We start from the raw sequence: 27,690 nt of genomic DNA on the forward strand, positions 1-27,690 counted from the left end.
CAGGTGGGTTTCCAGTTGTATTTCTTTCATTTATTCCTCAGGAGGTAAAGATTTACCATTCCGGGTGAAAGCTCACTGTACTCCGTCTGTAACTACATCTACAGCTTTTCAGGCCAGATTGCCTATGGGATGATATTTGTGCTGCGGCTACTTGGGCATCTCCTCACACCTTTGTTGCTCATTACAAGTTGGATGTGGTATCTAGGGGCAGGTCGTCCTTTGGTTCCACAGTGCTCAGGAGTATTTTCCACTGAGCCTCCCCGGATTTAGGTACTGGGGATGCTGTCCCACAGGTAAGAATGTAGGCGAGATTGGACTACATAACATCAAGAAGTTATGTACTCACCATAGCGTTTGATGTATGTAGTCCATCTCGCCTCACATTCTTACTCCCCCCCCCCCCTCCTTCCCCCGTCCTGGAGGATCTGTAGGTTAGGTCTGGTTTCAGAGCTCCCTTCATTCTGGTTTGTTCTTCCTTTCCTTAGGTGGTGTTATGGATGGAGAATGAGTGCTGGTGCTCGCAACAAACTAGATCTGGGGATAGAGAGCAGTGCAGCACGGGATACCATCTTAGCCCAGCCAATAGAAAGACTTCGAGCTAGAAAAGTTTGGCCGAGTCGGAGCCGACATTCGGTTCCAAACCCACGGGTAAGAATGTGAGGTGAGATGGACTACATACATCGAACGTTATGGTGAGTAAATAACTTCTTGTTTTTATGAATCTTGTTCAGATGTTGCATTATTGGCCTTTTTGAATTTCTTGGACTCTAGGGCACTGAACCAAACTTAAGTTTTTTCTGTTTTTTATGTCAAGAGTGCAGAATTCACATTTGTGTCCTTGTCTTTCTTACAGAGGGTCTGACAGATGTCATTTTGTACCACCAGCCTGAGGACAAAAAAAAGAATAGAGGATTTTGCTTCTTAGAGTACGAGGATCACAAAACTGCAGCACAGGCTAGACGCCGGTTAATGAGTGGGAAAGTAAAAGCCTGGGGAAATGTCGTCACAGTGGAATGGGCAGACCCTATTGAAGATCCAGACCCTGAAGTTATGGCAAAGGTGAAATCATTGTTACTACTACTGTAAAGTTGTAGTGCCAAGTGATAATGTCAAAAATATTTTTTCTGAATGTGTAGAATTCCAAAGCTGATTATGCATTTTCATTAGTTTTGTAATGCACTCTGACTTAGGTTAGATTCAATAGAATAAGTTAACCCTTCTTAGTAGACTTTGAGTAGCTGTTACATGTAGTACACAACATTTCGTAAATGAGGCAGATCATAATCTGACTTCAGAGAGCCTTCTGCAGTAATTAAGACATCATTTTCTGTTTCCTTCAGCTTTGATTTTTTTTCCCCATATTCCTATGCATGGAACATATTCAGCACCTAATGGCCCAGATTATGCTGTGTTGCACATTTGAAATGTGTTTTACCAGTGTTTTTTTTGTTTTCTTTAGCCACATACAGTTTAGATTTTGGTCCTAGTGTTTGTCACAAAAAGTTCCTTTGTCTGATGGAAGTATAATGCATCCATCAAGTGGTAGGCCAGGAAACACACAGACACTGTATGTATTGCTTGGGTGACGTGTAGTACATATGGATGCCCAGCTTACCACTGTTGCACTATCTTTACAGATAGGATATCCTGCCAAGCATAGACGAACATGTGGCCAGCATAAAAAAGCCTCTTCTCTCCCAGGCACCTTACATGTAGGACATTAATACGCAAGTCCTAGGTCCTGAGGCATCGTCAACATGTGACATATGATCATGTAATCCTTATAACTTCCTTGCCACCAGACCAAATGCTTTTTTGAATTGTTTCTGTAAGTCGTTTGCCAGGTTGGTTCAGCTGCAGAACATTGACAAGTTAAGTGCCCCATTGGGGTCTTAACCTTCCTTTATTTCCTTTTCTGACTTTATCTTTTTTCATGTCATGCAGGATGGAAGGAAAAATGTGAATGAGGGTGGTAGATTCCCCATAAAGGTAGACACTAGTGCTCATTTTATTGGGGTGTTTCAAGTGTACCAATTGCAAGATTTGTCAGGCATTTGATGTTCTTTGTGTTTCACTGTTGCAGTCATTACATTTTGGTAATCTGCTTGCAGGTTGCCCTGCGTCGGCCTGATTAACAAAGTCTTGTATCCTGCGTCTGTTGCTGTCCCTTCTTCCAGGTCGTCAGGGGTATAACACATGCAGCCGACGCCATTACACCAGTCTTTCTTACCGTGTGGTTGCAGAAGCAGTTTGCAAGTGCCAGTCGGCCGACTCCTGAAACTTTTGTTTTCGAGTTTCCGAACCGAAGTCTTCAACTAAAAGCTAAGTACCCCGTTGGGGAAACTTTTTCTTGCTCCTTCACGATGTCAGTAAAAGTTAATAATTGCATTACTTGAGGAAAGCAAATACCTCATAAAGATTTTCGTTCGTACTGTATTCCATGCCTAGGCCCTGGCCACTACTTCCCTTGTCGGTTTTGTGCTTTATTTAATCAGCGCACCATCAGTCATCTGTATATTTTTGCCTCTAAATTTAATTATCCAGAAATGTCTGTTAGCCATCCAACGACCGAAATTCCAAAAAAATGCAAAGATAAAGACAGACCGGCCGCCAAGGTGCAAAACTGCTGACGATGCTTCTCCTAAGCCAGTCGCCAGTTCGCCAGTACTCAGTGAGGCGCTTTCGCAGCCCCTGATACCCGCTACTTCTGATTTGCAGGCCTCTACTTAGACCCATTCGGAGTCCGGAATGCTGCGAGATACTTCAGCTATGGAACCCGCGGATGTCTCTGCCTTGGATGGGTCCGGATCCGCTGTGCAGGCACCGGATTATGAGAGTGTATTCAGGCCTATGGACTTGCATATTAAATCAATGCCTCCTTCATTAATAAGGTTTTAATCTCGATCCATGCCTAAAAAACCGATGCCCAGGCCACATGCTCTTCTGATCAGGATTCTGTTTTTCTGATTCTTCTGGTGACCTGGATTTGTCCATACCTACTTATGAGGATTCTGATGCAGAGGACTCTATTCCCCCTGCTTCCCCTCCTGAGGATGTTTCTTTTGGGAAACCTTACATACTCTGAGGGAGCATTTTCACTGGGAAAGCCAGGAATTTTCAAATTCAAAAAAGAGGCTTGGGGATTTCCTTCTACCTCAGCCTAGGCCTTTGGCCATTCCTCCTGTACTAGACATTGTTGAAGATGCTTTCTCTGAATCCAATTTGGCCCCGGATTCCCTGCCATCTGCTCCCAGTAAACCTGACAGATACTACAGGGTCCCTGAGTCCCATAAATTCCTCTTCAAAAATCCTATTGCGGATCCAGAGACCATTTCACAGGGGCCCAAGGGCATTAAGGCTTCTACTGCTAAAAATCCTACCCCTTCTTATAGACTACAGGGCGCTGGATAGATGGGGTAAAAAAGTTTATACTTCAGCAACCTTGGCGATTAGAGCTTTAAACTGCCAATTTCATATGTTAAAATATCAGCAACATGTTATTGGACCACTTAAACAGAAAATGATGTTGATTCCTGACAGTGTGGAAAATAAAGACTTACAGGATTTAATGCATTCTGCTGAACAAGTTGGAAAACGTACTTTGCAATGTGGTTTTGATTCTTTAGAGCCCTCTTGCAGGGCTGTTGATCTTCGTGTTTCACTGTTGCAGTCATTACATTTGGGTAATCCTGCTGGCAGGTTGCCCTCAGTCGGCCTGAATTCCAAAGTCTTGGGTCCTGTGTAGGCTGTCGTCGCCCCATCCCTGACGTCAGGGGTATAAAAGTAGCAGCCAACGCCATTTTCTCCAGTCTTTCTTGCCGCACGGTGCCCGAAGCAGAAGCAGTTCGCAAGTGCCGGTCGGCCGACTCCTGAGATTTTCAAGTTCGAATTTCAGATCCGAAGTCTTCTATAAAGCTAAGTACCCCGTTGGGGAAACTTTTGTCTTGCTCCAGAACCGATGTCAGAAAAAGTTAATAATTGTATTTCGTGTGGGAAGCAAATACCTCATAAGGACTTTCATTCTTAATGTATTCCTTGCCTAGGCCCTGATCATAACTTTCTGGGTTGTCGGTTTTGTGCTAGATTTAACTAATGCACTATTTAAGCATCGGTGTTATTTTGCTTTAAACTACTTTGGACGCAGGGTTAATTATCCAGAAATGTCGTCTGAACGCCATCCGACTACCGGAGTTCACAAAAAACGTAAAGAAAAAGAAAGACAGCAGAGGCCCAAACCCGACGACAAAGATTCTCCTAAGCCAGTCGCCGGTTCTCAGTGAGGCGCTTTCGCAGCCCCTGATGACCGCTACTTTAGAGTCGCAGGCCGCTACAGACTCCCACATGGAGTCTGCCATGCCGCTGGAAACTCAAGGTATTGGAGCCTCAGATGCTATTCCTTCAAATGGGTCTGGAGCCGCTGAGCAGGCACCGGCTTCTGAGGGTGTATTCAGACCCAAACATCTATGCATTAAACCGACTTCAAAGGCAAAGACTAAAGCACCTTCAAAGGCAAAAAAGCAAACTCGAGCCACGTGGATAGGCCTCCATGCCCAAAAAACAGATGCTGAAAATGGCCGAAGACTTGATTACCTTGATCAGGGGTTCCCATCCCCCTCCTGATAAGCGGCCTAGGCAAGAGACTATGAATCTTCAGATCAGGTTTTCATTTCTTCTGATTCTTCTGATCAGGAACATTATTTTCCCCCCTATGAGGATTCTGATGCTTGAAGATTCCATAACTTCAGCTCTTCCTCCTGAGGACTATTCTTTTGGGGAAACCTTACATACCATGAGGGAGCATTTCCACTGTGAGAGCTAAGATTTTTCAAAATCTAAAAAGAGGCTCATGGATTTTCTGTTACTTCCTTAGCACAAGCCACTAGCCATTCCTCCTGTGTTAGACATTGTAGATGTGTTTTCGGAGTATAGCCTTACCCCTGATTCCTTGCTTCCAGCTCCTGTTAAGCCTGACAGATATTACAGGGTTCCTGGTTCACATAAATTCCTTTTTAAAAACCCTGCTGCAGACCCAGAAACGATTTCTCAGGGTCCCAAGGGAGTTGAGGCTTCTGCTGCAAAAAATCCTACCCCTACTGACAGGGATTCTAGGACACTGAATAGATGGGGGAAAAAGGTTTACACATCTGCTACCTTGGCTATAAGGGCCTTAAGTTGTCAGTTTCATATGCTCAAATATCAGCAACATGTCATGGCATTGCTTAGACAGAAAATGTTGTTAAAACTCTGAATGTGCAGAAAACAAGGAAATGCAGGATATGTTGCATGCAGCTGAACAAGTTGGAAAGCATACTTTGCAATGTGGTTTTGATTCTTTAGAGGCCTCCTGCAGGGCCGCAGTTACAGGCTGTGTAATTAGAAGGCGTGCTTAGTTAAAGGAACAAAATCTGCCTGATCATGTTACAGTTAAATTATTAGATGCACCTTTACAACGTGTTACTTTGGTGTTAAGGCAGAAGAAGTGTTAAAGAAATCGGAGGACAGGGCTAAATCTATGCAAACGGTCAAAGATTTCTTACAAGTACAGCCGCCTAGGTTTAGTAGACACTGGCCACCAAAGAATTGGTCCTTTCCTGTGTCAGACCTCAAAGGGGCAGACCCAGATGACCTAGAGGCAGACCCCAGGCGCAAGGTTCATACAGCTCAAAGCAATGGGGTGCTTCTACCTCCAAAAGTGGAGAAGACAAATCACAACCTTACAGGAAACAGTCCCATTGACTTCCCCCTGCCTGCACCAAGCACTTATTTCCTGGCTGCACCCTTAGGGGGAAAATTAGCACTTTTTTTCTCAAAACTGGCGCATTGTAACCCAGGACAAGTGGGTTCTAAATATCGTGTCACAAGGCTACAAGTTCCATTTCCATACCCTGCCAAAGATAAACGGCTGGCCAGATCTGCCAAAAGATCAATGGGCAGATGCACAAAAACAAGTCTCATCCCTCATGGACATGAGGGCCATTCATCAAGTGCCAGAGCAAGTGCGGGGACAAGGATTTTACTCGAGACTGTTCTTGGTACCCAGAAAGGACCAGGCCTGGAGGCCAATACTGGACCTGTCGATTCTGAACACATTCCTGGATATTCCAAAATTCAAAATGTTGACTTTGCAGCAGCTTCTGCCCATGCTGGGCAAGAACTCTTGGCTTGTAAATTTAGAACTAAGAGGCATACCTGCATGTCCCAGTCAGACAGATATGCAGAAGATGCCTCAGATTCAAGGCTGGCTCAATGCATTACCAATTCCTTGCGCTGCTCTTTGGCTCATCTACTGCGCCCAGGGTCTTTACAAAGTGCCTGGCACCAGTAATTGCTTTCTGCAGACTGAGGAATACAAATATATCCTTAATTGGACGACTGTCTCATTCAAGCAGAGAACAAAGGCATCCTTCTACAGTATCTAGCGTTTGTGAAAAAACTTCTAACATGCCTAGGGTAAACAGTCAACGAAAAGAAGTCAAAGTAGTACCCTCTCAAGAGATAATATTCCTGGGTGCAAGCTTAAATACAACTGCCCAGATGGCTTATCTCACGCCAGACAAGCAAAGGCAACTGACTACCTGTTTCAAAATGTTAGCTACAAAGTCCCAGTTATCTGCAAGAAAAATTCTGCAGGCTTTGGGCTTCATGGCATCCTGCATCCTACTCATTCCATATGCAAGACTACATATGAGGAAACTTCAATGGTACTTCATAATTGTTTGGACTTAACATTGCCACAGCCTAGAAACTATAACTACACTCCTTCCCTGCCTGCAACAGGAGTTTCGATGGGCAAAGGCTGGTCACCAAAAGAAGGGGCAACCATTCACATTACCCCCAGCCAGGCAGACACTAACAACAGATGCATCAGATTATGCCTGGGGGGCCCACATGGCAGGAAGATGCATTCTGGGAACATGGCCCTCAAACCAAATGCATCTACATATCAATCAAAAAGAGATGCTAGCTGTTCAAAATGTCCTGACAGCCTTCAAGGACCTACTTCATCCAGGACAACTACTGATAAAGACAGACAACACCACGGTCATGTGGTATATAAACAAGCAGGAGGGCACACATTCTTATCCCCTTCGCAGACTAGCCATGACCTTGTGGGACACAGCCTTGACTTATCAAGTACATCTGCAGGCACAATTCCTGCCAGGAAGGAAAAATACTCTGGCAAACTAACTAAGCAGAAACCTCATGGATCCCGAGTGACAGCTGGATCCACAAGTCTTCAGCATGACAAGGAAATGAGGATGTCCGGACATAGATCTATTTGCCTCCCCTCACAACTACCAACTAAAGAGATTCTGCACAAGGATTTATCACGGGCAAGCATGGAAAGTGGACGCCCTATCTTTCAGCTGGAAAAAAACTATCAGTATATGCCTTTCCCCTTCTGCCTCTCCTCCCCACAGCACTCCTAAAGGTCAGACAGGAGAAGCCAAAGAGTATACTGAATGCACCAGACTGGCCCTGCCAGCACTGGTACCCAACATTTAGGAGCTTGCCTCAATGACCGACTTGTACCTTACCTCAAGTACCGCATCTACTGTCCCAGCAAAACAGTCAGATCCTGCACAGCCAACTCAGGACTTAAACCTGGCAGCATGGTGGATAATGTAGTCCTACAAAACACACCTCTCAGCAAAGCTGTGATGGATGTCATTTTGGAAGCCAGAAGGCCTAGTACTGGAAAATCTTATGCTGGAAAATGGAAGAGATATTCTGTGCTTGGAACCAGGCACAAGGAGCAGATACAGCTGTGCCAAATATTCCTCAGATTTTACAATACTTAACTGAGATGCTGGTTAAAGGCCTACCTTTCTCATATATTAAAATTCATGCCTCTGCCATTTCGGCACATTGCAATGCAGAGCCACCAATCTTTTCTCATCCCTTATTAAAACAGTACCTCAGAGGAGCCAAAAATTTAAGGCCTCCAAGGAGATCACCAATGCCTGCATGGGACCTCAACTGTGTCTTGGAAAAACACACCCTGCCTCCTTTTGAACCAGCTGCTACTGCTGATATAAAGTTTTTATCTTGGAAAACAGCTCTGCTCCTAGCAATAACTTCTGCAGGACGAGTTTCAGAGCTACAGGCAGTCATGGCTGTGGAACCTTTTATCATTTTTTTTATCCGGACAGGGTTTTCCTGAATACAAACCCAACATTTATGCCTAAAGTGGTGTCCAGTGTGGCTCTTAACCGAACCATTCATCTGCCAACTTTTTATCCAAATCCACAGAACAAGGGGGAAAGAATTCTGCATTCTTTGGATGTACACAGACATCTTAGATTCTACTTGGACAGAACCAAAGTTTTCAGAAAGATAGAGCAATTACTAGTGGCATATGCTGCAGGATCACAAGGAAAGGCTATCTCAAAGCAGACTATTTCAAAGTGGATAGGCCACTGCATTCGTTTCTGCTACTTATACCATGGCAAGCCAGTGCCCAAGGGCATTAGGCCACATTCCACCAGAGCTGCAGCCACTTAAGCAGCCTTTCTCAGGGGAGTACCAACAAAGGAAATTTTAGAGGCAGCTACTTGGAGTTCAGTGCACACCTTTACAAAACACTATCATTTGCCACTCTACTCTAAATCCAGAGCAGGATTTGCCACTGCAGTTTTGCAGGGTCTTTTAGCCCCTCCTAATGCTGTTTAGCTCCATCCTCCCAACCATAGCTTTGGGAATCTACCCAAATGTAATGACTGCAACAGTGAAACACGAAGAACATAGTACAATTGTGTACACTTACCATAAATGTAGATGTTCGAGTGTATTCACTGTTGCAGTCCAGGTTACCCACCTGCCATCCCCCCTTTTCTTCTCTGATTTATACAACTTATGTGGTGTATTTGCTTGTGGATGAAGGTAAAATTTGTATTGCTGCATGTAGTTTTATATATACATAGAAATTTTGGCTACGGTTTTAGGGGGCACCTGACATCTGGGGCAAGAAAAACTAAAGAAAATGGCGTCTGCTGCTGCTTTTATACCCCTAATGTCGGTGAAGGGGCGACGACAGCTGACACAGGACCCAAGACTTTGGAATTCAGGCCGACTGAGGGCAACTTGCCAGCAGGATTACCCAAATGTAATGACTGGCAACAGTGAATACACTCCAACGTCTACCTTTATGGTAAGTATACACAACTGTACTTTACTGGGTCTGTGATTAGAAAGGCATGCTTGGCTTACGGAACAATCTTTACCTGATCATGTTAAAGCTAAATTGTTGGATGCTCCTTTAAATCAGGACCGCCTGTTTGGTAATAAGGCTGAAGAAGTTCTTAAAAAGATGGAAGATAAATCTTATGAAAACTGTTAAAGATTTTTTACAAGTTCAGCCTCCTAGATTTAGCAGATACTGGCCTTCTAAGAATTGGTCCTTTCCAACCCATTTCAGGTCTTCTCAAGCCAAACCCAGACACAGCAAACACCCCTGGTTTCAGTCCCAGGGGAGACACAGAACTAAGCAGTGTGGGGGGGGGGGGGCTCCACTTCCAAATCTGGGAATAATAAGACTCCCCCCTATGATAAACTGTCTCAATAACTTCCTTTTAAATTTCCAAGCACTTATCAATTGACTGCCCCTTTGAGAGGAAAGATTGCTCTTCATGCAAAGAATTGGGAACTCATTACCCAGGACAAATGGGTGTTACATAGTGTCCCAGTAATACAGATTTCACTTCCACACGTTGCCAACTCCAAGCGGGTGGCTGGGCCTACCCCGAAATCAGTGGGCAGAGGCCCAAAAACAAGTACTTTCTCTCTTAAGCATGGGGGCTGTTCAGCTGGTACCAGAAGAGGAAAAGGGACAAGGATTCTACTCGAGACTTTTCCTGGTACCCAGAAAAGACAATTCATGGCGTCCTATCCTAGACCTGTCTACTCTAAACACCTTTCTGGAGATTCCTAAATTCAAGATGCTGACCCTTCAATTACTTCCCGTGGTAGGCAAAGACGCCTGGTTGGCAGCAGTAGATCTAAAAGGAGCATATCTGCGCATTCCAATCAGGGAATCTTGCAGAAAATACCTACGCTTCAAAGTAGGCTACACGCACCATCAGTTCTCTGCAGTGCCCTTTGGCTTATCTACTGTGCCCAGGGTGTTCACAAAGTGCCTAGCTCCAGTGATTGCATTTTGCAGGCAAAGAAGTATTCAAATATACCCATATTTGGATGATGGTCTAATTCAGGCAGAAAGCCAGGACATACTTTTAAATCATCTGGCGTTTGTAAAAAGGGTTCTAACTTGTTTGGGGTACACCATAAATGAAACGAAATCACAGCTGGTACCCTGTCAACAAATTACATTCCTGGGAGCAAGCCTGAATACAACTTCTTGGATGACTTAACTCATGCCAGAAAAGCAAACTCATTTGACAACCTACTTCAAACGAGTGGCCACAAAAACCCTGCCATCTGCAAGACAAATACTGCAAGCCTTGGGGTTCATGGCCTCCTGCATTCTTCTAATTCCATATGCAAGCCTGCATATGAGGACACTGCGGTGGTACCAAAAAAGCCTATGGAGTCAACATTCCCACAGCCTAGAAACAATGATTCCTATCATACCTTGCGTACGCCTAGAGTTCCTTTGGTGGGCAGATGCCTGCCACCAAAACAAGCGACTACCTTTCAGACCACCCCCTGCCGCCCAAACCTTAACAGATGCATCAGACTATGCATGGGGGGCTCACCTGGCAGGGAAGTGCATTCAGGGCAAATTGAACCCAAGTCAAATGCACCTGCATATCAATCAAAAAGAAATGTTAGCTGTACAGAATGCTCTGACAACTTTCAAGGACTACATTCTTCCAGGACAACTAATGGTAAAGACTGATAACACCGTTGTGTGGTACATGAACAGGCAGGGGGGTACACATTCTTACCCCCTCTACAGACTAGCCATGGCATTGTGGAACATAGCCTTGAGCTACCAAGTGCACCTACAAGCTCAATTCCTGCCAGGAAAGTTAAATACACTGGCAGATGGATTAAGCAGAAACCTTATGGACCCACACAAGTGGAAACTGGAACCTGATACTTTCAGCATGTTGACAAGCGAATGTAGCCCGGATATAGACCCGTTTGCCTCCCCCCAGAACTACCAGTTGGACAAATTTTGCACAAGGACTCCTCACAAACAAGCCTGTAAAGTGGATGCTCTGTCCTTCAGCTGGAAAAACGTATCCGTCTATGCCTTCACCCCGCTGCCTCTGCTCTCCAAAGTACTACTAAAAGTGAAGCAGGACAAACCAAGGATGTTTTTGATTGCTCCAGACTGGCCGTGCCAGCACTGGTACCCCCTCCTGCGCAGTGTCAGTTATCTCCATGGCACCTGCCTCCGACTCCTTCCCTGCTGTCTCAGCAGGAGAACCAGATTCTGCACCCTCAGCTTCCAACACTGGACCATGCAGCCTGGCTAATTACTTAAATTCCCCCTTACCATCCCTCCGCAAACCTGTGCTGGATGTCAACTTAGAGGCAAGGAGGCCTAGTACTAGAAAATCTTATGCTGAAAAATGGAAAAGATTCTGTGCCTGGAACCAATCTCACGGGATGAGCACACCAGCGCCCAATTTACCTCAGATTGTACAATACTTAACTGAGATTATTCACAAGATCCTGTCTTTTTCCTCCATTAAAATCCACGCCTCAGCCATTTCAGCTCATAACACAGAACCTCCCCTCTTCTCTCATCCACTGCTCAAGCAGTACCTCAGAGGGGCCAAAAATTTGAGACCACTCAGGAGAGCCCCAACCCCAGCCTGGGACCTTAACTTTGTATTGGAGAAACTCACTCTCCCTCCTTTCGAGCCAGCTGCTATTGCAGACTTAAAATTTCTTTCTTGGAAAACAGCTTTCCTTTTAGCAATCACTTCAGCTAGAAGGGTATCCGATTTACAGGCCCTTATGGCAGTGAAGCCTTTCATCATCTTTCATGTAGACGGTATCACTCAGGACCAATCCATCCTTCATGCCCAAGGTGGTATCCAGTGTGGCTCTAAATCAGTCCATTCATTTGCGAACCTTCTTTCCCAATCCACAGAACAAAGGGGAATGGATTCTGCATTCCTTGGGTGTGCACATACAACTTGGATTCTACTTGGACAGGACTAAACGCAAAGAAAATCTGAACTGCTGGTAGCATTTGCTGCAGGGGCAGAGGGGAAGGCTATTTCAAAACAAAAACATTTCTAAATGGATAAGCCATTGCATTCATTTCTGCTATAAGCACCATGGAAAACCTATCCCCCAGGAGATCAGACCTCACTCCACCAGGGCTGCATCTACTTCTGCAGCCTTTCTCAGAGACGTTCTTACAAGGGACATCCTAGAAACTGCTACCTGGAGCTCTGTACATACTTTCACCAACATTGCTATTTGCCAATTTTCTCTAAATCCAGAGCTGGCTTTGGCACTGCAATCTTGCAGGGCGATGTTCATCGTGTTTCACTGTTGCAGTTATTACACTTCGGTTATCCTGCTGGCAGGCTACCCACAGTTGGCCTGAATTCCAAAGTCCTGGTCCGGCTTCGGTTGCTGTTGCCTCTTCCATGACGTCAGTGCGCCAGGGGTATATAAGATGCAGCTGACGCCATTTTCTTCAGTCTTTCTTGTCGCGCGGTGCCCAAAGCAAAAGCAGTTCGCAAGTGCCGGTCGGCCGACTCCTGAGATTTTCAAAATTGAATTTCAGAACCGAAGTCTTCAATAAAGCGAAGTACCCCGTTGGGGAAACTTTTTCTTGCTCCAGACCTATGTTAGTAAAAGGTAACAGTTGTATTTCTTGTGGGAAGCAAATACCTCATAAGGATTTTCACTCTTACTGTATTCCTTGCCTAGGCCCTGACCACGACGTTGCTAGTTGTCGGTTTTGTGCTAGATTCAACCAACGCACTAAGCGTCTGTTTGATTTTGCTTTACATTACTTTGGCCGAAGGTTTAACTACATAATGCCGTCGGAACAACCGACCGGAATTCATAAAAAACGCAAAGACAAAGAAAAGGCATCCGAGGTCCAAAACCGACGAAGCCTCTTCTAGGCCAGTTGCCGGTTCTCATTGAGGTGCTTTCGCAGCCCCTGACACCCGCTACCTCAGAGCCACAGGCCGCTTCCGACTCCCATGTGGAGACAACTAGGCCTCTGGAAACTCAATGTATTGGGCCTACGGAAACTATTCCCTCAGATGGGTCAGGAGCCACTGAGCAGGCATCGGCTTCTGAGGGCATTTTCAGACCTACACAGCTTACTATCAAGTCCACTTCAACCAAGGCAAAGTCTGAAGCACCATTAAAGACAAAGAAACAAGTACAACATTCTCCTGGACAGTCATCCATGCCAAAGAAACAGATGCTTAAAATGGCCGAGGACCTAATTACTTTGATCAGGGGTTCCCATCCCCCTCCTGATAAAAGGCCTAGGCAAGACACTGACTATGACTCCTGAAAAGGTTTCTATGTCCTCTGATTCCTCTTCAGAACAGGGATATTCACTTCCTCCCTATGAGGAATCTATCCCATCAGCCTCTCCTCCTGAGGATTGCTCTTTTGAGGAAACCTTGCACACCATGAGGGAGCATTTCCATTGGGAGAGCCAGGATTATTCAGAATCCAAGAAAAGGCTCAGAGACTTTCTTTTACTGCCTCAGCACAGACCCCTTGCTAATCCCCCCTGTACTAGATATTGTTGATGTTTTTTCTGAATCCAGTTTGTCTCCTGATTCTATACCCCCTGCACCAGTCAAGCTAAATAGATACTACAGGGTCCCAGACTCTCATAAATTTATTTATAAAAACCCTGCTGCTGACCCAGAAACAATTTCTCAAGGTCCCAAAGGGGTCAAGGCTTCCAGTGCAAAAAACCCTGTTCCCTCTGATAGGGATTCTAGAGCACTGGATAGATGGGGAAAAAAAGTTTATGGCTTTAAACTGCCAGTTTCACATACTTAAATATCAACAATACCTAATGTCTTTGCTAAAACAGAAAATGCTTACAAGCTCAGAATGTCCTGACAGTAAGGAAATGCAGGATTTATTGCATGCAGCTGAACAAGTGGGAAAGCATACTTTGCAATGTGGTTTTGATTCTTTAGAGGCTTCTTGCAGAGCCGCAGTTAAAGGGTCTGTCATTCGAAGGCATGCTTGGTTAAGAGAGCAAAGTTTACCTGATCATGTTAAAGCAAAATTATTGGATGCTCAATTAAAGCATGATACCTTGTTTGGTGTTAAGGCAGAAGAGGTGTTAAAGAAAATGGAGGATAAAGCAAAAAATGCAGACAGTAAAGGATTTCTTACAGGTTCAGCCACCTAGATTTAGCAGGAACTGGCCTTCTAAAAATTGGTCCTTTCCAGTGTCAGACAGGCCACAAAGAGGCAGATCTCAGCCCCAAGGCTCATACAAACCTAAACAATGGGGGGGGGGGGGGGTGCTTCAGCCCCCAAAGGCAGAGAAGGCAAATCACAACCTTACAGGAAACTGTCCCAATGACTTCCCTCTACAAATGCCAAGCACTTACCTTTTGGTAGCACCCTTAGGGGGAAAACTAGCACTTTTCTCACAAAATTGGCACATGATCACCCAGGACAAATGGGTACTGAATATTGTTTCTCAGGGTTACAGGGTCCACTTTCACTCCCTACCAAGGTCAGAAGGTATGCCAGACCTGCCACAAAAACAATGGACATGAGAGCTATTCAAAAAGTACCACAGCAAGAATTTTACTCAAGACTCTTCTTGGTACCCAGAAAGGACAAAGTCTGGAGACCAATACTGGACCTGTCATTTCTAAATTCTTTCCTGGATGTTCCAAAATTCAAATTGTTGACACTGCAGCAACTTCTGCCTATGCAGGGCAAGAAGGATTGGCTAGTTACTTTGAACCTCAGAGGCATACCTGCAAGTCCCAATCAGACAGTCTTGCAGAAGATACCTCAGATTCATAGCTGGCTCAATACATTACCAATTCTCTGTACTGCCCTTTGGCTTATCTACTGCACCCAGGGTCTTCACAAAATTCCTGGCACCAGTAATTGCATTTTGCAGACAAAAAGTCATCCAGATATATCCCTACTTTGTTGACTGCCTTATTCAAGCAGGGAGCAAGGACATTTTACTAAAGCATCTGGCATTTGTAAAAAGATTACTAATTTGCCTAGGGTACACAGTAAATGAAAAGAAATCAAAACTAGTGCCCTCTCAAGAGATAATATTCCTGGCTGCAAGCTTAAATACAACTGCCCAGATGGCTTATCTCATGCCAGAGAAGCAAAGGCAACTGACTCATTACTTTCAAATGATGGCAACAAAGACCTGGCTACCTGCAAGAAAAATTCTGCAGGCTTTGGGCTTCATGGCATCCTGCATCCTGCTAATTCCATATGCAAGACTGCATGTGAGGAAGCTACAATGGTATCTAAAAAGTGTTTGGACTCAACATTGCCACAGCCTGGAAACAATAATAACTCTTATTCCCTGCCTGCAACAGGAGTTTCAGTGGTGAGCACTGGCCTGTCACCACAACAAGGGACAGCCTTTCACTTTACCCACAGCCAGGCAGACAATAACAGATGCATCGGATTATGCCTGAGGCACACATGACAGGAAAATGTATTCAGAGCACGTGGCCCGCGGACCAAATGCACCTTCACATCAGTCAAAAAGAGATGCTAGCTATACAGAATGCCCTGACAGCTTTCAAGGCTCTACTACATCCAGGACAGCTATTACTTAAGACGGACAATACTACAGTGATGTGGTACATAAACAAGCAAGGGGGCACATATTCCTCCCCCCTCTGCAGGCAAGCTATGACTTTGTGGAACACAGCACCGACCTATCAAGTACATCTGCAGGCACAATTCCAGCCAGGAAAGGATAATACTCTGGCAGACAAACTAAGCAGAAACCTAATGGACCCTCACGAGTGGAAACTAAGTCCACAGGTCTTCAGCATGATAACAAGGAAATGGGGATGCCCAAACATAGATCTTTTTGCCTCCCCTCACAACTGCCAACTAGAAAGTGGATGCTGCATCATTCAGCTGGAAAACCCTAACAGTTTATTCTTTTCCACCACTGCCTCTCCTTCCCAAAGCGCTCCTAAAAGTCATACTGGAGAAGCCAAAAATTATTCTGATTGCCCCAGACTGGTCACGCGAGCCCTGGTACCCAATCCTAAAGAGCTTGTCTCAAGGCCCAGCCTGGACTTTACCTCAAATTCCTCATCATCTGACTCAACAAAACAATTGGATCCTGCACAGCCAACTCAGAACCTTAAATCTGGCTGCATGGCGAATAATATAACCACTCAGAACACACCTCTCTCTAAAGCGGTTATGGATGTCATTTTGGAAGCCAGGAGGCCCAGCACCAGAAAATCTTATGCAGAAAAATGGAAGAGATTCTGTGCTTGGAACCAGGCACAAGGACTTGAACCACTTGTTCCAAATATTCCTCAGATTTTACAATACATAACTGAGATGCTGGACAAAGGCCTATCCTCATCCATTAAGATCCATGCCTCTGCCATTTCATTTCATTACAATACGGAACCTCCTATTTTCTCTCATCCACTGCCAAGACAGTACTTCAGAGGGGCGAGAAAGATAAGACCCCCCCCCCCAAAGGAGAGCACTGATACCAACATGGGACCTCAACTTTGTCTTAGAAAAGCTCGCACTGCCTCCTTTTGAGCCAGCCAGTACAGCTGATATAAAATTCTTATGGAAAACTGCTCTGCTCCTAGCAATAACTTCAGCAAGAAGAGTCTCAGAGTTACAGGCATTAATGGCAGTGGAACCTTTTATCATTTTTCATCCGGACAGGGTTTCTCTAAGGACAAACCCAACATTTATGCCAAAGGTAGTATCCAGTGTCGCTCTTAACCAGACCATTCATTTGCCAACATCTTATCTAAATCCCCAGAATAAAGGGGAGAGACTCCTGCAAACTTTGGACATACACAGGCAGCTATGCTTCTATTTGGACAAAACAAAAGCTTTCAGAAAAACTGAGCAACTGTTGGTAGCATATGCTGCAGAATCACAAGGAAAGGCCATCTTAAAGCAGACTATTTCAAATGGATAGGACACTGTATTCGTTTCTGCTATGCACAGCATGGCAAGTCAGTGCCTAAGAATATTAGGCCACATTCTACCAGGGCAGCAGCCACTTCAGCAGCCTTTCTCAGAGGAGTACCAACCCAGGAAATTTTGGAGGCTGCAACTTGGAGTTCAGTGCACACCTTTACCAGGCATTATCACTTACCTCTTTACTCTAAATCCAGAGCAGGCTTTGCCACTGCAGTTATGCAGGGTCTCAAAGCCACTCCTAATCCTATTTGGACCCAGCCGCCCAACCTCAGGTTTGGGATTCAACCCAAGTGTAATGACTGCAACAGTGAAACACGATGAACATAGTACAGTTGTGTACCTACCATAAATGTAGATGTTAGAGTGTATTCACTGTTGCAGTCCAGGTTACCCACCCTCCACCCCCCCCCTTTCTTTGCTGATACTTCTCCATCCTATGCAACCTACGTGGTGTATTTGCTTGTAGATGAAGATATTGTTTTTATTTTACTGTGTGTTTTTATAAGCAATATGTATTGCCTACCTTATTGGGGACACCTGACATCTGGGGCAAGAAAAAGTGAAGAAAATGGCGTCTGCTGCATCTTCTGTACCCCTGGCGCACTGACGTCAGGGAAGAGGCGACAGCAACCGACGCCAGACCAGGACTTTGGAATTCAGGCCAACTGCGGGTAGCCTGCCAGCAGGATAACCCAAGTGTAATGACTGCAACAGTGAATACACTCTAACATCTACATTTATGGTAGGTACATAACTGTACTTTATAGCTGCTCCTAATGCTATCTAAACTCCTCCTCCCAACTGTAGCTTTGAGAATCTACCCAAATGTAATGACTGTAACAGTGAAACACAAAGAACATAGTACAGTCGTTTACACTTACCGTAAATGTAGATGTTCAAGTGTATTCACTGTTGCAGTCTTGGTTACCCTCCCTTCTTCCCCCTAACTTCTTTTGGCTATACCTCTACTTTCCTTTACTATGTTTGAAAGCCTTTTTGGTGCATTTGTTTTTTTGTTGGAGGTATATCTTTGTGTTTTTATGTTTAATTGCTCCCCATTAGGGGGCACCTGACATCTGATGTAATGGCGTTGGCTACATGTTTTACACACCTGACGTCGTGGAAGAAGGGACAGCAGCCGACGCAGGACCCAAGACTTTCTTAATCAGGCCGACTGAGGGCAACCTGCAAGCAGATTACCCAAATGTAATTACTGCAACAGTGAATGCACTCTCTAACATCTACATTTACATCTACATTTATGGTAAGTGTACACAACTGTACTTTCCAAAGACTCTTCGTAGTCATTTGTTATCCTTTTCTATTTACTTGGAGATTCACCGTTTGAAGCTTTTGGCTCGTGGTACCATGGCTTCTGAATCTGCCGGCCTTGACATTCAGTTGTCGCTTAAAAAGAAGCCTAAAAATGCGTTCGTTTTAGTCTGCTGCTGTCCAGTTTTCTCTGAACGTTTCTGCTGGCGTTGATGTATCAGAGGACCGTCTGCTGCTGGTATCAGCTCCCTGTGCCACGACCTAGTTAGACATGAGGCTGCCTAGTCACATGTCCTGGGCTGTGCTTACATCTGCTATATACATGGAGGGGAAACCACAGCTGATTACATCAGAGGAGCCTAGGGTAATTCCCCAGATACTAGTTTGGAGGGAAGTCCCCAGTACTCTTAATGAATATAGTGGTCTGATCCTCCTAGGTTGCTTAGGGCTGATGTTCCCCTGAAAAAGAAATAGAAGATCAGGAATATGGCTCCTGCGGCAGAAAATCCTCACAAGGGAAGGCAAGATTTCGCACACTGCCTTTTAATGCCCTTGTGGCTTTAAAGCCTCCTCAAGGCTAGTCTTTCTTTTGTGTTGTGTTTTTCTTTATCTAAATACTGTAAGGGAGTCTTGAGTCCTCTTAAATGTTGGATTTAGATTTGGGAAAGCAGTCCTTGCCCTTCTGTACTCCCTTCCCCACTTGCCTTGGTCTGAGGAAGAGGATTCTCTTTCTCCATATTCCTATGTTAAAGCATTACGTCCTTCTATTCCTATGTTGTAGTATTCCAGGTGTGGGATTTCCTGCCGTCAGGCGACTCGTACGTCGGCTTCTATACAAAAGCTTCCTCTTGGCTGCTGTAGTGTGCGTGGGACATCACACGTAGTGCCTTAAACCAAGGGGCATTAAATGTGACATCTGCACGCACAATCCTCAACTTTTCAGCGACAGACGACATTAGTATCGTCTGATCACTTCTTCACAGGAGTCGCATCTTAAAGATAAGTAGCCCGTTGGGTTCTTATTTTTGACTATTGTTATAGCTAATGCTTGGTTGTTGTAGCCTTTAGCTGATGTCAGGGCAAAAAAGGGAACGTGCCAATACAGGCATCAGACACCCCACAAGGACGCCCATGACACGAGTGTTTTTTTCTCTAGGCCGGGAATATGATCACTCCTCCTGTGCTGTCTGTCAATCGTTTGTGCCTAAGACCTTGCACAGCTGTCTAGCCACGTTAAATCTCTACCTCGAGAACCAACACCACAAATGGTTAGCCCTTAGGTTGGATCCTGCATAGGAGGCCGCACTGAAGCTTTGCTCAAGAAGGCCAAGATGTTCTTCATGTTTCACTGTTGCAGTCATCACACTTGGGTTATCTGCCTGCAGGTAGCCCTCAGTTGGCCCGGATACCAGAATCTTGGGATTTCTGCGTCTGATGCTGTCGCCTCTTCCATGACATCAGGGGTATAAAACATGCAAACCAAGTTGGTAAAAAAGAAGTTATGTCCTTACCATAACGTTCCATGTGGAGTGTTCATCTCGCCTTTGTTCTTACACACAGGTTCGGAGACGATTCTCGGCTCCGAGTCGGCCGAATTGCAAAGCTCTGAATCTCAGAGAATCTCGAGACCAGCCCATATCCCACAATCCTCCCTGCCATTACTCAGATCTAGTTTGCAAACAAACCAGACCAAAAGATCCAACACCTCCGGTGCTAGAAGTACACTCTCTTCAGCCATTCCGAGACACACTCTCACTATAGTAATAACTAATGGTCTAAACATATATCCCATGATACACGGGACCATATACCCCGGAAGGGGTCAAGACACGTCTATCAGACTCTAATCCTACCAGTTCTTCCAAACACGTGGGGAGGGAAAGGGAGGGAATGTAAGAACAAAGGTGAGATGAACACTCCACATGGAACATTATGGTAAGGACATAACCTCTTTATGTAAGTGTTCAATTTCACAGTTTGTTCTTACACACGGGTAGCGTCCCTAGCTCCGTCACCCCGAGTGACTCATGGAAGAACGTTCCTAAGCACAGTGGAACCAAATGATGTCCTGTCCTTTGAGACTTTGTCCACTCTATAATGAGTGATGAAAGTATGTGGCTTAGACCAAGTGGCTGCTGCATAAATAGTGTCCAAAGGCAAACGAGCTGCATGAGCTAAGGAAGTGGAGACGGATCTGGAAAAATGGGCCTTAGGTTTGGTGGGTAAGGATTGATTTGATTTAGAGTATACAAAGGTTATACAGTCAGCAAGCCATTTAGATAGTGTACGTTTAGTAATTGGCATGCCCTTTTTATTGTCTGCAAATGCGACGAAGAGCTGATCCGTTTTCCTGTAAGCTTTGGTCCTATCCAAATAAAATCTTAATTGTCTGTGAACATCCAACTTGTGCAACATATACTCCAGTTTGTTAGTATGGTTCTTGAAAAAGGTAGGGAGTTCTATAGACTGGTTAATATCCGTAACTGAGCATACTTTTGGAAGGAAAGATGGATTTGTACGCAGAGAGACCCTGTCTGGATGGAATATCAAGTAAGGTGGTCTGACCGATAATGCTTTCAACTCTGATACTCTACGAGCTGAGGTCACGGCGATGAGGAACAGCGTCTTCCATGATAAGAACTTTAAGAGACATGACGAAGCAGGTTCAAAAGGTGGCAACATGAGTTGCGACAGCAACAATTTCAGGCTCCATGGAAAGAAAGGTTTTCTGACAGGCGGCCTAAGATGGAAGGTTCCTTTCATAAAGGCCTTACAAAAGTCTGTGAGACACAATGGGAGAACCTTCCTCACCAATATGGAAGTTTGATATGGCCGCCAACTGTACTCTTAGCGTGGAAGTAGAAGCTCCTTCATGAAAAAGGATAGATAAGAATTCTAAAATTTTATGAAGAGGAGCTACCAAGGGGTCTAAGTTTTGGCTAGATGCCCAATATACAAAGCGTTTCCACTTACTCGTATAGAGTTTAGTAGTGGAAGCTTTATGAGAAGCAACCAGAATGTGTTGAACTGCCGGGGGGAGTAGATGAGACCTGGCTAGGCAGGGAAGCGGAGCAGCCAAGCTGCTAGTTTGAGGGACTGTAGAGACGGGTGAGGAACTCCCGACGAATGGGTCAGTAGATCTGGTACTGGGTCCAGAATCCATGGTTCCTCTATTTGATAGGCTCGAAGAAAGGGGAACCATATTTGACGAGGCCAGAATGGGGCTATGAGTATTATAGTCCTTTCCAGGTTCCTGGCTTTCTGTAGAAATCTGGGAGTCAAGGGAGTAGGCGGAAATGCATATAGGAGACCCGGGGGCCAATCGTGTATCAGTGCTTCCCTGGGGACATCCCCCGGAGGGGGTAGAAGAGCAAAGTAGCTTCTGCATTTTGCATTCAACGGGGAAGCAAATAGATCGCAGCAAGGCTGGCCCCATTTGCGGAAGATCTTTCCGCAGTCTTTGAATTGAGGGACCACTTGTGAGGTAACAGGATTTCTCTGCTCAACCTGTCCGCAATGACGTTGGATGACCCCGGGATGTGCGTTGCTATCAGAAAGCGACCCGTGGACTCTGCCCATTGCCAAATTCTCATGGCCTCTCTGCATAACGGGTAAGACCTGGTTCCCCCTTGCTTGTTTATGTACCAGACTACAGACATGTCTGTCTGAACTGCTACTGTTCCTAGAGGTAAGAGGGCTTGGAAGATGTCCTTCAAGAATGCAACTGCAGTCATAACATATGGGTTGTCCTGCCTCAGGCAGCCCTCGGTCGGCCGAATTCCAAAGTCTGGGTCCGACGTCGGCTGATGTCGCATTTCTCTCCGACGTCAGAGCAGCTGGAGTACATAAGCATCAGCCGACGCCATTTTCTTCAGTATTTCTTGCCGCGCGGTGCCCGAAGCAGAAGCAGTTCGCAAGTGCCGGTCGGTCAGCTCCTGTATTCTTCGAATCCGAAGTCATCAAAAAAACTAAGTACCCCATTGGGGACCTTTCTTGCCTCAGCCGATGTCAGAAATTACTGAAAAAGTTAACAATTATTTGTCTTGTGGTAAACAAATACCTCATAAGGATTTCCACTCTTACTGTCTTCCTTGCCTTGGCCCAGACCACGACATCTCGGCCTGTGTCGCCTGTGCTCGCTTCAATAAGCGCACTCTTAGGCGCCGGGCGGAGTTCGCTGAAGACTTTTTCGGCGATAAATTTGCTTATACAATGCCGTCGGAACTTCCGACATCGCAGACTCCTAAGAAACGAAAAGACCGGGACCGACATCCTCGGCCCGCGTCTTCCACCGACTCCACGCCAAAACCTACCGCGAGTGCTCCGGTTCCCCCTGAGACTTATTTCACCGCTCGGAACCGAAGACACCGCTTTACCGACACCTCCGATACCGGAGGCCACACCGACGCCAGTTATAGATTTTCCTCCGGATACTAAAACCGAGGAAATGCCCGAGACCATTGCTGTAGATAAAGTCACTCCTGCACGTGGAGCTGCTAGGCCTCCTATGGCCATGTATAAGGCCTACACACGTGCTAAGGAAGCCACCAAGACCAAGCACCTTGCTGCTAAGGCCTTACCTCAGCCTACTCCTGAAACACAAATCATGACTATGGCTGCAGACTTAATTTCCATGATTAGAGGTTCACAGGCCCATCCTGAGAGAGGATCCCAGCCTCCTCCTGATAAGAGGCCCAGGGTTGAACCCTCTGAACCTATCCCTTCAGATGAAGATTCTGAGGACTCTGTTCACTCCGATGGCCAGGAAGAGCCCTTCCAGACCTATGAGGACTCGGATGCAGAGGATTCCATCCCCTCGGCCTCCCCTCCTGAGGATATTTCTTTTGGGGAAGTTCTGCATACCATGAGGGAACATTTTAAGTGGCTAGGCCAGGAATATTCTGATTCCAGAAAGCACCTTCGAACCTTCCTTAAAAAGCCCCAACACAGGCCCCTGGCTATACCTCCTGTGCTTGATGTTTTGGATGACCTATACTCTGACTCCAGTGTTACCCCGGATACTCTTCCTTCTGCCCCAGCCAAGCCAGACAGATATTATAGGGTCCCAGAAACACATTCTCATTTCTTTAGGGCCCATGCTGTTGATTTGGAAACTATTTCTCAGGGACCTAAAGGGGTTTCAGCATCCACCTCCAAAAATCCCTTGCCTTTCAACAGGGAAGCTAGGTCATTAGAGAGATGGGGGAAAAAGGTCTACACCTCCACTACTTTATCTATGAGAGCTCTGAATTGCCTCTTTCATATGTTTTAATATCAGGATTTACCTGTGAGATGATTTACAGAAAACATTGGCCTCTCCTGAACCTTTAGACAGGAAGTCTTTGCAGGAAGCTGTACATAATTCTCAGCAAGTCAGCAATCACTTTCTGCAGTGTGGATATGATGCATTGGAAGCTTCATGTAGGGCAGCTATGACAGGGGCGGTCATTCGTAGACATGCATGGTTAAAAGAACAACCTCTACCAGATCATGTTAAGGCAAAACTTCTTGATGCACCTTTGGAAAAGAACAAGCTTTTTGGTACTAATGCTAAAGATGTGTTAAAGTCTGTCGAGCAAAAAGCAAAATCAGTTCAGACGGTCAAAGATTTCCTCCAGGTTCAGCCACCCAGATTCAGCAGAAATTGGCCTTCTAAAAACTGGTCCTTTCCTAATCCTGAAAAATTTCATAGGGGTAAAAACAGGCATGGCCGAGGAAGGGGACAATACAGAGGTTCTTAGAAGGGACGACAATGGCAACCAGCAAACCAAAGAAGTGACACAGGGGTCTCCCCTGCCCCACAGGGACAATCTCAGTGACTTTCCTCTACTTCCGCTGACCAAGGAGCAAATAGAAGCTCCCTTGGGCGGAAAATTATCTCTGTTTTCAGACAATTGGCACAGATTGACAAAGGACAAATGGATTTTGGACATTATAGACCAAGGTTACAAGTTCCACTTTCATACCTTACCAAGAAAACAAGGCATGCCAAACCTACCACAAAACCAGAGGGCAGAGGCTATCAAGCAAATTTCTCTGCTTGCTCAGATCAAAGCAATAGAAAGAGTTCCACAACAAGAACAAGGCCAGGGGTTTTACTCAAGACTGTTCCTTGTTCCAAGAAAAGAAACTCAATGGAGAACAATACTGGATTTGTCCGCATTAAACACTTTTCTCATAGTACCAAAGTTCAAAATGCTGACTCTACAGCAACTCCTTCCCATGCTGGGCAAGGGGTCTTGGCTGATTACTCTGGACCTCAAGGAGGCATACCTGCATGTCCCTATCAGACACAGCTGCAGAAGATACCTCAGATTTCTTGCAGGGCCAGAGCATTATCAATTCTCAGCATTGCCATTTGGCTTATCTACTGCGCCCAGAGTATTTACAAAATGTCTGGCTTCAGTAATTGCTCATTGCAGGCTCCAGGGGATCCAAATTTACCCATACCTGGACGACTGCTTCATACAAGCGGACGACAAATTGATTTTGACAAAAAACTTGAACTATGTCATACAGTTGCTACAGGCTCTGGGATACACAGTCAACTTCCAAAAGTCAAGACTTCAGCCATCCCAGCAAATTACCTTCTTAGGAGTCAATCTAGACACAGCCTCTCAAATGACTTACCTGACAGAAGACAAGCAAGAGAAGTTAACTCATTATTTCAAAGGTTTGGCAAAATTCACCCAGATGACTGCAAGGGGATTCCTACAGGCCCTGGGTTACATGGCATCCTGCATTCTCCTGGTTCCATTAGCAAGACTACACATGAGAAAGCTTCAGTGGTACCTAAAAAGCCTATGGTCTCAGCACAGCAACAACCTAGAGACAACCATACCGCTCATTCCATGCCTACAAAAGGAATTCCTATGGTGGGCCTCAGTAAGCCAGGCAAACACAGGTATGTCATTCAAAAAACCTCAGATAACACAGACCATGACCACAGATGCCTCAGACCTTGGATGGGGGGGGTGCACATGGAGGGCAGATGTATACGAGGACAATTGTCTCCAAAGGAAACAAATCTGCATATAAACCAAAAGGAAATGCTGGCAGTAATGCATGCCATCGAGGCCTTTCGACAACAACTTCAGCAAGGCCATGTACTGATACGGACAGACAACACCACTGTGATGTGGTACATAAACAAGCAAGGGGGCACCCATTCCTACCCCCTTTGCAGACTGACAATGAATCTTTGGGAAAAATCACTGAGCCTAAAGATACAGTTGCAATCCCAGTTTGTTCCAGGCAAAGACAATGTGCTGGCGGACAGCCTAAGCAGGAATTTCATAGATCCACACGAGTGGAGGTTACATCTGAAAATCTTCACACAACTCACCTCGACATGGGGCAGGCCAGAAGTAGACCTATTTGCCTCCCACCTCAACCATCATCTACAAAAATTCTGTTCAAGAACATACCATCCACAAGCTTGGAAAATAGATGCTCTTTCATTCAACTGGAACTTCCTAAAAATCTATGCATTCCCCCCTCTGCCACTGATGACCACAGTATTACTAAAGATCAAAGCAGAGAGGCCCAAGGGGATCCTAATAGCTCCAGACTGGCCAAGACAACACTGGTACCCACTACTACGGAGCATATGTCACAACAAAAAGTGGGCCTTTCCCCAATGGCCCGTACTTTTGACTCGGCACAACTTCAAAACAGTGCATCCAAACCTTCAGACACTGCAGCTAACAGCCTGGGAGATCCCATGAATAACCTCAATCTATCTCTCTCCAAGGAAGTGCAGCGGATATTAACAGAAGCTCGAAGACCATCCACCAGAAAGGTTTACTTAGCAAAATGGAAGAGATTCAGCATTTGGAATACCAGCAAGGGACATGATGCATCATTATTGAATATCCCACTCATCCTGGAATATTTGGCAGATATGCTACAGAATGGCCTCTCATATTCTTCCATAAAGATACATGCTTCAGCTATCTCAGCTAGGTACAACACTGATCCGCCTGTGTTTTCACATCCTCTGTTAAGGCAATTCCTCAGGGGAATCAAGAACATTAAGCCACCAAGAAAGGCTCCCGTGCCAGCTTGGGACCTCAACTTTGTCCTAGAAAAACTGACTCTACCTCCCTTTGAGCCAGCAGCTTCAGTGGACTTACAATTTTTATCATGGAAGACAGCTTTCCTGTTGGCAATTACCTCAGCAAGAAGGGTTTCGGAACTACAGGCCCTAATGGCAACACCACCATTCATAATCTTTCACAGAGACAGGGTCTCCTTAAGAACCAACCCTACTTTTATGCCAAAGGTGGTATCTAGGGTTTCTTTAAATCAAGCTATTCACCTGCCTACTTTCTTCCCCAATCCTGAGAGCAAAGGGGAAAGACTGTTGCATACCTTGGACATTCACAGACAACTTCGCTACTACCTGGACAGAACCAAGACCAGTAGGAAGTCTGATCAGCTTTTTGTAGCTTATGCCCCTGGAGTACAAGGAAAAGCAATTTCCGAACAGACTATTTCAAAATGGATTGGACATTGCATCAAATTTTGTTATTCCTTCCATGGGAAGAATGTTCCAGCCAATGTCAGACCACACTCCACCAGAGCTACAGCCACCTCTACAGCATTCTTAAGAGGGGTGCCTACAAAAGACATTCTAGAAGCTGCTACATGGAGCTCCGTGCATACATTCTCCAAACACTACAATCTCCCTTTATATTCCAGATCCAGAGCAGGCTTTGCTTCGGCAGTCCTGCAGGGTTTGATTGCCACACCATCTCTTTCCTAGAGCATTCCTCCTCCCCCAGCTAAGCTATGGTATTCAACCCATAAGTTATGAATGCAGTTGCATTCTTGAAGGACATAGTACAGTTTTGTACCTACCATAAATGTAGATGTCCGATAGATATGCAACTGCAGTCGGATTTTCCCTCCCTCCATACCCCTCTATGCCTTGGGTCCACTCATATCCCTGTTTCTCTTAGCAGGGGATATCTGTTATGGTGTATCTGTTTATTGCTTACTTATTTGTCTGGAATCCTGTTTTTGTCTTCCAATTTGATTACAGCCTTCCTTGGGGGGCACCTGGTGGCATCTGGGGCAAGAAACACTGAAGAAAATGGCGTCTGCTGATGCTTATGTACTCCAGCCGCTCTGACGTCGGAGAGAAATGCGACATCAACCGACGTCGGACCCAGACTTTGGAATCCGACCGACCGAGGGCTGCCTGAGGCAGGACAACCCATATGTTATGACTGCAGTTGCATATCTATCGGACATCTACATTTATGGTAGGTACAAAACTGTACTTTTTGCAACGCCAGGAACACC

At 45.4% G+C, this 27,690-nt stretch overlaps 1 protein-coding gene across 4 annotated transcripts in view; it reads left to right on the forward strand.

Annotated features, from left to right (window-relative positions):
- The window catches only part of LOC122798492 (synaptotagmin binding cytoplasmic RNA interacting protein), a 1,585,553-nt gene that overhangs the window by 756,823 nt on the left and 801,040 nt on the right, over positions 1–27,690 (forward strand). For all 4 annotated transcript variants that reach the window (XM_044067491.1, XM_044067500.1, XM_044067509.1 and 1 more), the window contains exon 8: positions 854–1,059. In XM_044067491.1, the coding sequence (XP_043923426.1) occupies positions 854–1,059 (206 nt within the window). The remainder of the gene's footprint in view (positions 1–853; positions 1,060–27,690) is intronic.

This window comes from Protopterus annectens, chromosome 1.part0 (assembly GCF_019279795.1).
Source record: "Protopterus annectens isolate FY-2018-M chromosome 1.part0, PAN1.0, whole genome shotgun sequence".
Taxonomy (NCBI): Eukaryota; Metazoa; Chordata; order Ceratodontiformes; family Protopteridae; genus Protopterus; species Protopterus annectens.